The following is an 11,386-nucleotide window of genomic DNA, read 5'->3' as shown; positions in this document are numbered from 1 at the left end:
AAACCTTTCATTGGCACTCCCAAAGATCATGTAGAGGAGCTCCCACCCATAGATGAGGAGGGCCTTATTCAGTACATTCTGGAAGCGGTCATTGGGCAACGTGAAAAGCAACTCCGCACCCGTTCCATACATAAATACTTGATCAAATGGCAAGGCCTACCAATAGAGGAAGCCTCTTGGAGCCCAGCATCTATATTGGATGAATTTCCACACCTCAAGGAGGCTGTGTTGGCTGGCACCTCACCATGACCCTTGTTTTGGGCTGCAGTCTGTATCTGGACAGCCACCTGTTTTGTACCAGATTTGGTCCTGATCCACTCTCAGCCCCATCCTCCATACATGGCCAGAAAGTATACCTCGAGGGCTCTGTTTTGACACCTTACTTGCCCCGATCGGAGTTCCCTAGTGGAAGTCATGGCTGTTTTTCTCCAGCCATACCATCTGGGACTGCACACTAGAAATTCCTGGACAGCCCTTTATTTTGTACCAGTTTTGGTTCTGACCTGATTGCAGCCCCGCCCCAACCATATGGGCTGAAAGTACATCTCATGGGCTTCGTAACAACACCTCAATCGTCCCATTCGGAGTTGCCCACACAAAGTTATGGCTGATTTCCTACAGCACACTCTTACAGTCCATGACTACATCCCTTGTTTTTTACGACAAAAACTTTATGAGACGGGGATCACGGGAATATGGTGTGGGAACATACCGTTCACACTGATGGTATATAAGGTGTAAGAGGGTATTTTGAGGCATCATAGAAATTATCAAGAAACTCTCTTTTCACCTTCTCAAGCTCCCATGGCTTCCTCTTCTTCTTCCTCTCTCCCTCTTTCTCTCTCTTCTTCTTACCTTTCTCTCTCCTCTCCCTCTTCTTCTGCAGTCCTTCTCTCTCTCTTTCCCCTTAGTTAGGACAGTTAGGTCTTCTTCATTACAGTTGGGATTTGGCTGAAGAGAAGGCTTAGGGTTTGGATTTGTGTTTGATGGTAAAGAAAGAGGTCGTGTCCAAGGTTTATGGAAAGAAGAAGGAACAAAGCGATTTTGATTGAATCTTCGAAAGTTAGAATTGAATTGCTTTGTACCAAAGTTACCGTTAGTTGAAATATTGTTGTGGTCACTTCTCTCATCCATGAGTTTTGTCTTCAGCATCATGGGCTAAAGAAATCGCATTCTCCAGAGTCATTGGCTTGAACATGTTCACCTCCGCATAAAAGTGACCAAGCAAACTGGACATATACTTACGCTTGTGAATCACCTCAGATATATCTTCAAGCATTTGAAGTTGCAATAAGGCATTCTAGAAACACTCAGTGTATTGCGAAATAGGCTCACGATCTCTTTGTTACAAAAGATCCCACTGTTTGATTGCTTTTTCATGGAATTGAGGTGGAAGAAAATTTTGCAAAAAATTCTTTTGAAAAGTCTTCCAAGTAGTAGGACAATCAATACTCTTGCGGACAATAGTCCACCATAACGATGCTCTATCCACTAAATGGTTAGTGACACATTTGAGTTTATCTTTTTCGATGTTTTGTTCTTAATGGAAATAATCATCAAATTGATTGATAAAAGTGAGAACAACTTTTCCGTCACGTAGCCCATTAAAAGTACGAAATTTGAAATTTCTTTTACTTATCTTGGTTTCTTTCCTGATAGATTGTGCTTCGAGTGTCGCATTGATCGTATGTCGCATAATATCTTTGGATTGCGGTCCATCTTGATCGACAGTAGATCATTGAAGAGTAGCCAATTGAGCTTGCAAAGTTTGACGTGCTCTTCGTTCCTCTTGAAGTTGCATCATAATTAGGTCCAATTTTTGCTCCACCTTTGGTTCTGGTAAATCACCTTCGACCATAAAATCTTCCATAGTTTTTTCGGACATCCTACAAAATTTCAAACGACCTCACACAATCGAAATCTCGTTAGAGGGATGAGTGTAGTTAAAGTTTTGGGTTTACAAGGCTTGTTTTTTTTTTAAAAATATGGCTTTTTGCAATCTTTCTTCTTTGCGATTACGATAATTGATGAAGGTCCTTGTTCCAACGAATACTTCGTTCGTATAGACTGTGTATAACAATCTGCTTGCTAGAAATTGGCTCTGTTAGAGTGCAGGTACGAACAAGGGCTTGCTGAGGCTTTCAAGAGTAGTTTAGGATGTTTGGTGTGAACACCCACTATGAGAAAATATTGTAGATTGAGCTTTAAACCTTAGTAAGGTTTAAAAGCTTTATGCTTTATGAAAGCTTTATGATTTTCTTTGGAATTCGACAGGACAGGAGGATGTCGACGGGGCGAATTCGGCGCCTGTCAGTACATGCTGACGCCACGGACGATGAAATTGAGAGCTTAAGCTTTTCTTTTAAGCTTTATTAAGCTTTGTAATCTCAACTTAATGAAAATTGCTTATCTGGTTCTTTGAGAAAAAACGGCTTTATAAAGAAGCTTTCGAGTGGTCCTCTGCCTCTAGAGAGTGGTCCTTTGCGATCCAACAGCACAGCAGGGGGTTCTTCATAGCCAAGAACATGCTGGATTGACGATTTGCGAGACTGATTGTAGAGCCCCTTCGTTCTAGGAGCTTCAACTTCGCACAAGATGGTAAATGATTGGAATTAGTCCTCGATCTCAGCTTTGCTCTGATACCACTGATGCACAAATTGGATGCTAGATACATATGTAAGGAGCATCAGAAGGTCCCCAAGAACAAAAGAACTCTACTAAAGCTTATAAAACAAGAAGGAAGATTTGCACGACATGAAGAAAAGAGACAAATTGGGTACAATCTCCTCCCATGCCTTGTATGAGCACTTCACAAGGCATATATTTATAAATTTATTCATCTCAAAGCTCAAAAATAACCCAATTTTACAATTAGCATACTTTAGCTTTTGTGTTTGCTTTTGTCCAAATAAAGAATAAAGCTGTTGGGCGTTCCAAAAGTCAGGCTGTACCAAATACAATGTCCAATAATGAAATATTTAAACTATGTGTCCATGCGCATACAAATAATAAATATTTGTCAAACGCTTCAATAGATAAGTACACCTAAATAAATATTAGTACCATAGCTTTAATGATAAGGCGCACGTCTATCAAAAATGATAATTTCTTCTAGGAAATATGAATACATACTATCGCCCAATGCTTCCCAACGCCACTGCTGCCTGCTCTACACATCAACTGAAGCATTCACAATTATTAGAAAATAATAAAATTAAACCGACAAAAGTGAATACCTAGCAGTCTTCAGCTACAAAATAAATAAATAGGTTGGAACTCTGCGCTAACCTTAATTTAATACGAGTGCACTCTAAACTCATAAACGCCCATTAATTTAAATATGTATTTTGTGGAATCACCCACCATGGAATCACCCATGTGCACATTAAATTAATATGATGTCCAAAAAGGACAGGTGTCCCTATCAACTTCTTGCACAAAGAATCCACCTTGTGTACGAGCCCCGTCAAATAAATATAGTTTTATGGAATCCACTGCAAAACCTCACAGAATCCACTATGGAATTAAAAAAACTCATGGAATCCACCGTGGAATATCCCTCCTGGCATCAAATAATAACCATTTATAACTAAAATATAGGAGAGATAGATTAATAATAATAATAAAGTATAGATTAATAATTTATATCTATAACTATAATTATAATATAACCACAATAACATCAATACTAACACTAACATTAACTATAATATAATACAATATAATATAACTAATAAAAATAGTTATAATATAATTATATATAATTATTAATTAATTATCAATCATAATTCATAATTAAAATTAATCATAGATTATTATTAATAATGACCAATCATTAACTATTAATTAACATTAATATTAACATAAAACATTAATGTCGAGGAGAGAGAGAGAGAGAGAGAGAGAGAGAGAGAGAGAGAGAGAGAGAGAGAGAGAGAGAGAGAGAGAGAGAGAGTCGGGGAGAGGGAGTCCGCCTTGCGCCCCACATGCACTCGATCCGCAGGGGGAGAGAGAGAGAGAGAGAGAGAGAGAGAGTCGGGGAGAGGGAGTCCGCCTTGCGCCCACCTGCACTCAATCCGCAGGGAGAGAGAGAGAGAGAGAGAGAGAGAGAGAGAGAGAGAGAGAGAGAGAGAGGGAGGGAGGGAGGGAGGGAGGGAGGGAGGGAGAGAGAGTGCTGCCCACCTCAATGAGAGAGAGAGAGACACAACGACACCTGCTCGAAGCTCCCGCTAGCTTGCGTGCCTGCTCACTGTGACGTTGGCCCCAAGCTCCCACAGCCTCCTCTATATCAGATCGTAAGCCTGCAAAATGCAAAATAAAAAATGAGAAAGAGAATCTATAATTATAAGAAGAAGAAAAGAGATAGAGAGAGGACGTCGAGCATTAAAGCCACCTCAATTGGCCTCAATGATCACATACCATGCATGAATTCAAATTCAAAATAGGCTTGGCAGGAACAATAGGCTCGGGGGGAAAAATGGAGGTTCGGGAGATAACCAAACTAAGAGCCAAAATAAGAAAGAGTATAGATTATACACCTTTCATGTTTACTATTTACAAGAGTTACTTTGAGACTTGAAGAGTTAGAGTGAAAAGCATTGATGTCTTTATGTTGTTGTTTCATGTAGAGTATATGTTTCAAAGCTCACACATATGAGCTACCATGGTAGAGGACAAGTTACCTTTTTCCTACCTGGACATAATGTATTAGTAAAGATTCTCTCACTTTAGTTCAAATGTAATAGGCCAATACAATTATGAGGAAAGGTTTGATAAGGGTTTTGCTGTTAGTGGTAAGATTGGTCTTTTAGGATACATGGCCAAACCTCATTTGTCTCTCTCAAAAAGATGGTGTATTTTTAACCAAATACCATTACTAGTCTTTGGTGCACCCAAATTGCTAATTGGGCTACTATAGTTCTTAAAAAGTTCCATTGTAACCCTCTACTACGACACCTTATTTGCAAGGCTATCATGCATGTGCAAAATGTACATATCAATCAAGGTGTCTCCTTTCAATTTTCTCACATTAAGAGTGGCCTTTGATTGCCCTTCTAATGCATTGTATTTGACACATCTACATGCGGTTCATTGAGGCAATCGCCATGTGTGTGCGTCTTTTTGGTTTATGCATGGGAAAGCTTGGAGATGTCCGTCTGTGCCACCACCACAGCACAAGTTGCCCCATATAGGCTTCATCAGAGAGAGGGAGAGAGAGGGGATGAATGAGGTGAGGGAGAGAGATCAGACAAGGTCAGGAAGAGATCTAATTCTCTTCTCACATCAACACCTGTCTATTCTGCTGGTTCTGTCTCTGTTTTCTGTCATTATACTGGTGGGCTATGGCTTCCACTATCAGCCCACATATGATCTCCAACCCCATTAGAGCCTTCTGCTCTCCTAATTCCTCCACCCCAGCTCATCCCACATGCACCCACTATAATCTGATCCCTTCTCCCACAAGGAAGTCATCTTTCTCAGGCCTCTCTCTCAGCATCCCTGTCCTTACCTCTCCCAATGCTGCCATTACCACCTCTGCCACCCGCCCCGGCTGTGCGGTTGCTGCCGTCTCCTCCGATGTTGTAGTGACCGAGAAGCAGAAAATCAAACAGGAAGTGGTAAGATCCGTCTTTGATCTCCATTTGTAAATCGATCCTGTAAATCAACACCATTAAGGTTCTAATTAATACTGTAAGTACAGAGGCCGAATCTCTGTGATTCTTTAGTTTTGCGGGAGGCTTGGATTTTTTCTCTGTTCATGAAGCCTATGCATGGCTTAAACATCATATGTGATGCTGTCGCTATTCATGTAAAGGATTCATCGTTTGTGGAAAAAGAGAAGTATTGATAATTTACCCTTGTAGTAAATTGTGATTTTATGCATCATTTGTGCAGCAGCTTGATTGCCGTGCTTATTTACTGTCAGTTGTCTAGTGCATTATCTATTACCATCATTTGCACAGCTTGTACATCATGTTTACTAACAGTCAGCTTTGTTGTGCAGAGTATATATGCATCATTTGCATGCCTCACTTCATCATGTGTTTTCTCAATCGTGGCATGCACATACATCAGTTGCATGCCTCATTTCTTCAGCATCTGTTTCTCTCAATCATGTCATGCATTATAAGTATCTCCATGATTTATGTTCTCGCCTGGTTTTAGCACATCACCAAGGAGGAAGGGCTAGTTCTGTACGAGGACATGGTGTTGGGAAGATCGTTCGAGGACATGTGTGCACAGATGTACTACCGAGGAAAGATGTTTGGCTTTGTTCATCTGTACAGTGGGCAAGAGGCAGTCTCCACTGGATTCATCAAGTCCCTCAAGGAGACGGACTATGTGTGCAGTACATACAGGGACCATGTCCATGCCATAAGTAAGGGTGTGTCTGCACGTGCAGCAATGAGTGAGCTCTTTGGGAAAGTCACTGGTTGTTGCCGGGGTCAGGGTGGGTCCATGCACATGTTCTCGAAGGAGCATGGGGTTCTGGGGGGGTTTGCCTTCATTGGAGAAGGGATACCTGTTGCTACAGGAGCAGCTTTCAATGCAAAGTATCTGAAAGAGGTGCTAAAGGATGACAAGGCTGATGCAGTTACTGTGGCTTTCTTCGGAGACGGGACGTGCAACAATGGCCAGTTTTTTGAGTGCCTGAACATGGCTGCACTGTGGAAACTGCCTATCATTTTCGTAGTAGAGAATAATCTTTGGGCCATCGGCATGTCGCATCTTAGAGCGACGTCAGTGCCAGAGATATGGAGAAAGGGACTTCCTTTTGGCATGCCTGGGGTGCATGTGGATGGCATGGATGTGCTTAAGGTGAGAGAAGTGGCCCAAGAAGCTATTCTTAGGGCAAGGCAAGGCCAGGGGCCAACCCTTGTTGAATGCGAGACATACCGTTTCCGGGGACACTCTCTTGCTGATCCTGATGAGCTGCGGAAACCCGGTACGCTGAATCTTCAAAATTTTAATGTTAAAATCTTGGTAATGGGATGGCATATGATTTCTTCTCGATTTGATTTTCAGGCATTAGATTTTAAGTGGTAGTGTAGGGACATCACAAACTTTTTTCTGAGGAGTTGGGTGTTCAGGCATTTGGATTTTAGGTGGAACATGCTTATCTATTCTTTGGTGAAAAATCAGGTTATAATAAGCTTGCAATTTTACCATCTTGTGTTTTTTCATATGATGGCACAGCTGAGAAGGCCCATTATGCTGCACGGGATCCGATCGTGGCTCTGAAGAAGTATCTATTGGAGAATGGGCTTGCAACTGAAGATGAGTTGAAGGCTATTCAAAAGAATGTTGACGAGATTGTGGAGGATGCTGTCGAGTTTGCAGATTCAAGCCCCCTCCCTCCAAGAAGCCAGCTATTGGAGAATGTATTTGCAGACCCAAAGGGTTTTGGTATAGGTCCTGATGGAAAGTATAGGTGTGAGGACCCAGGTTTCACCGCGGGGACGGCACAAGTATAGATTTAAGCCATTGTTGTAGTCCAATCCCTTTTAAGATGCTTAACTTGCAACCAAACATTTTAATGGTTGCATTTCTGAAGTTCTGATGCAGCACTCTCCTTGAATAAAAAGTAAAGAGGTTGTGTTCAGCAATGTACTGGAATATTAGAAGGCCATTTGACCAAGTAAGTCAGAATAGCTACAAAATAGCTGTAGATTGAGAAAAGCATTTCCTGCTAGGCAGGAATAGTTAGAAAATAGCTTTTATAAGGTTATAGATTGATCAAGCCTGAGCAGCTTGTGAGAAAATGAAAGCATGGCTATTCTGAGAGCTAAGCAATGGTATAAAATCAGCCTTGTAAAGTTCCCATTTTTAAAGGCTTGCAAGGAATGGACAGAGTCAGCCTCGTAAGGAGGATGAACATTCTTAAGAAACTTTCAAAGGTCTTCTTGCATTTTAAGAAACTTTCAAAGGTCTCCTTGAAATGCAAGAAATGAGTTTCAAAGGCTTCAAGAAATGAATTTACTTACATTTGAGGACTTGCAAGAAAGTACCTAGCGAATAGGTTTGCCCTTTATGTTATTACTTGCTGCTAAGGATCAAACTAATTGGGTTTGCCCATTATGTTTTAACATACCTAGCATTGCTTTAGAATAAAATTTTAACACCAAGAAACGGGTTGGCCCTTGGTTCTATAGCTACAAACTTGTATTGGACATGCGTGTTCTATGTGAGCACAAGATTCAATGTAAGACGGTGGAAATCTTCAATCAACAAGGTTATCAATTGGAACTAAATTGTCGCAAGTATTTCCCAATGGTTGTGAATGGCTTTAAGAGTAAATCCAATTGGGTTCTACTCAATAGTGGTTGATTGTGAAAGAAATTAGTCCATAATTATTGACACAAAAGAAACTCATCAAACATAGATGCAATCTCATAAGGGCAAATGACCTTTGAAGGGTAAAAGAAACACAAATATTGGTTGGTGATTCAAGGAACTTAACCAATCACAAATAATTGGAAAAGGGCTTTAGGTTGGTGATTCAACAAAGAAACCAAGAAAACAAATAAAATAGCTAGCTTAATAGGCTCATAAAAATACTTTTTGACTCAACTCATGATTCAAAGAAGAAATTGACCAATTACAAATATCAATGATTAATTCTTATATTCTGGGAATAAATTGGTGAAATGTAGATACACTCATAAGCATAAATTATATTTGATGGCAAACAAAATTAATCATTGATCATGGTGATTCCACGATAAAATTGACCAATTGCAAACATAAATTAAAAAAAACTTATTGTGGCCATTCATATAATGCTTAGTGTAAATTACATTGAATGGTAAAGTAAATATAGTTTTTGATTGGTGATTCCATGGAATTGATTAGTTAAGAAATATAAATGAAAAAAATAGTGGTGATTTATACAATATAAATAAAAAAGTTATCTTATTATGGTGATTAATAAAGTATAAATGAAAAAGATATTGTATAAATCAAAATAGTGGTGATTTATACAATATAAATAAAAAAGTTATCTTATTATGGTGATTAATAAAGTATAAATGAAAAAAATATTGTGGTGATTTATACAATATAAATAAAAAAATTATCTTATTATGGTGATTACTCGAATATAAATGAAAAAATAACTTATTGTGATGATTAATATGATTCCTATAGTATTTCCATTTTTAGTTGGTGAAATGAACAATGCTTAGCTTGAATTAAAATACTCTTCCAAACCAAGAAAATTAAGAAACCACATGTGACACAATTAGCCATAGCCATGACATAAGTTAAACCTTGCATTAAACGATAACATAGGGTAGCTATATTTGAATTGAATTAAGATACAATGAGAATCAAGATGAAAGGTTGCTGTAAGAAATCCACCTCATATAATTGTGGGCATTGGTGCAAGTAATCCACCTCTTGTAATTGTGGGCATTGAGTATCCACCTTCAATGTTGGTGGGGACATATGAAACCCTCAAGCTTCAAGAATGGAGATATACTCTTCGAACTAAGAAAATCAAGAATCCACATGTAAAATAATTAGCCATGGCCATGCCATAGTTGAACTTTGTATTAAACTATTGCAACACAGGGTAGCTATAGCTAAATTAAATCAAGATACAATGAGAATCAAAATGGAAAGCTATTGCAAGAAATCCACCTCTTGCAATTGTGGGCATTGAGTATCCACCCTTAATGTTCGCAGGGAGATATAAAACTTTCAAGCTTCAATAATGGAGAAGTTTACAAATGATTGTGCAAAGATGTGTTACACCCTTTTGCCTTTTATTCCCTGGCCTAACTAAACTAAAAGGGCATGAAATTTTTTTTATTACAATCCATCCCTATCCAAAAGTTTTAAACTTTGAAGATTGAAAGGAATGGTGGAATGAAGAAATGAGAGTCCAATACTAAAATAGCCTAGTAAAGGCATCATCAAAGGTTTAAATAGTGGAAATTTGGAATGCTATCCTAAACAAGGTAGTTGTAGAAAATGGCCCATAACATTGGATAGAAATGTTGACGTACAAAAATGAAGTATACTTCATAAGGTATACATTCATACCATCCAAAGTCAATTTTGATGTCAATAGGCCAATTATTCTCATTAAAGAAATTTATAATAATAAGACATCCAGTACTTAGTTAATTAAGTATTAAGAACCCATGGAAATTAATCCAAATATGAAGCATGTTGCCAAGAAGACTCTTCCATGTGGGAAAATCCTTCCACTTAACAAGATACTTCATGACAATACGGTTTCTTAAAACCTTCTCCTTCTTGCCAATAATTCTTTTGGACTCATAAACGATTAATCCATCCTCATCAAGGGGAGGCAGTTCTCCAAGGACTTGAATGTCAGGACCGCTATACTTTTTTAGTTGAGAGATATAAAAGATATTGTGAATGCATGTGGTTGAAGGTAAGTTGGTGAGCAAGATCTCCAACTTTCCTTATGATTTGGTATAGACCATAATAGTGATGAGCAAACTTGTTATATCCCCCTTCAAGAGCTAAATAATGAGACTTATGTACTTTAAAAAATACTAATTCTTCCTCTTCAAAATCCACATACCTTCATTTATCATGAACATAGGATTTCATGGTCTCTTACGTCTTTCTAATATTTTCCTTGCATTGGTTCATTAAGGTCTATCTTTTCTAGCTCTTTTTGAGCAAGAGGGTTCACTTCATTGTGGGCCAATGCCAAAGGTACTTGGACCTTGTAACCGTACAATGCCTCAAATAGAGATATAACAAAACTCCGTAAGATGAATCCAATGATCCCATGCATTCTGTGTATCATGAAAAAAGTATCTCAAATAGACATCTAGCTATTTATTGACCCTTTTAGTTTGTCCATTTGTTTGTGGATGATAGCAGTGCTGCTGGAGTTAACTTGGTCCCCATGGAAGTAAATAGGATTTTTTGAAATTCCCCATGATTTTTGTATCCCTATTAGAGACTTAGTCCATTTACCATGTGGAATGGATAATAACTGAAGTAGACCACTAGGCCAAAAATTAGAGTCTTTATTCTATTAACATGGTAACACTGCATCACATAATTCTTAAAATCTTTCCAAAGTCCTTTCTAATAAGTCAAAGAAGAAGAATGCATCTCTTGCAATATGTATTGCTTGAATGATCTATGGGGAGTTAAGTACACCCTTCTTTTGAACCAAAGAAGTCCATTTTGTTACTTGAAATTTAGACATTCAGATTCATTGCCTTACTATAAAATTTTCATTATATTGGTAGTGTGCTCATCCAATAGATATTCTTCTTGAATACCATGGATCCAATCTTTGTGTAGGGTAGAAATAATAGAAACGAAACATGTCCACATTCCAGATAATGCATCTACCACTACATTATCTTTGCTTGGCATATAGGAAATCTCG

The 11,386-nt window shown here is 38.5% G+C and overlaps 1 protein-coding gene across 1 annotated transcript; it reads left to right on the top strand.

The window, feature by feature from the left end:
- Nucleotides 1–5,090: 5,090 nt before the first annotated feature.
- On the top strand, nt 5,091–7,986 carry LOC148017503 (pyruvate dehydrogenase E1 component subunit alpha-3, chloroplastic-like). Its single transcript, XM_087662638.1, has 3 exons — nt 5,091–5,618; nt 6,166–6,946; nt 7,198–7,986. Exons 1-3 carry the CDS (start codon nt 5,343–5,345, stop codon nt 7,473–7,475), a joined length of 1,335 nt encoding a protein of 444 aa, XP_087518764.1. The 5' UTR covers nt 5,091–5,342; the 3' UTR covers nt 7,476–7,986.
- The last annotated feature ends 3,400 nt before the right edge of the window (nt 7,987–11,386 follow it).

The sequence above is a fragment of the Lygodium microphyllum genome, chromosome 22 (genome assembly GCF_053477565.2).
Source record: "Lygodium microphyllum isolate KBCC chromosome 22, Lygodium_microphyllum_v1.1.10, whole genome shotgun sequence".
Classification (NCBI taxonomy): domain Eukaryota; kingdom Viridiplantae; phylum Streptophyta; class Polypodiopsida; order Schizaeales; family Lygodiaceae; genus Lygodium; species Lygodium microphyllum.
Note: the sequence above shows the minus strand (reverse complement) of the source record. Positions and strands in the feature narration are given on the sequence as shown.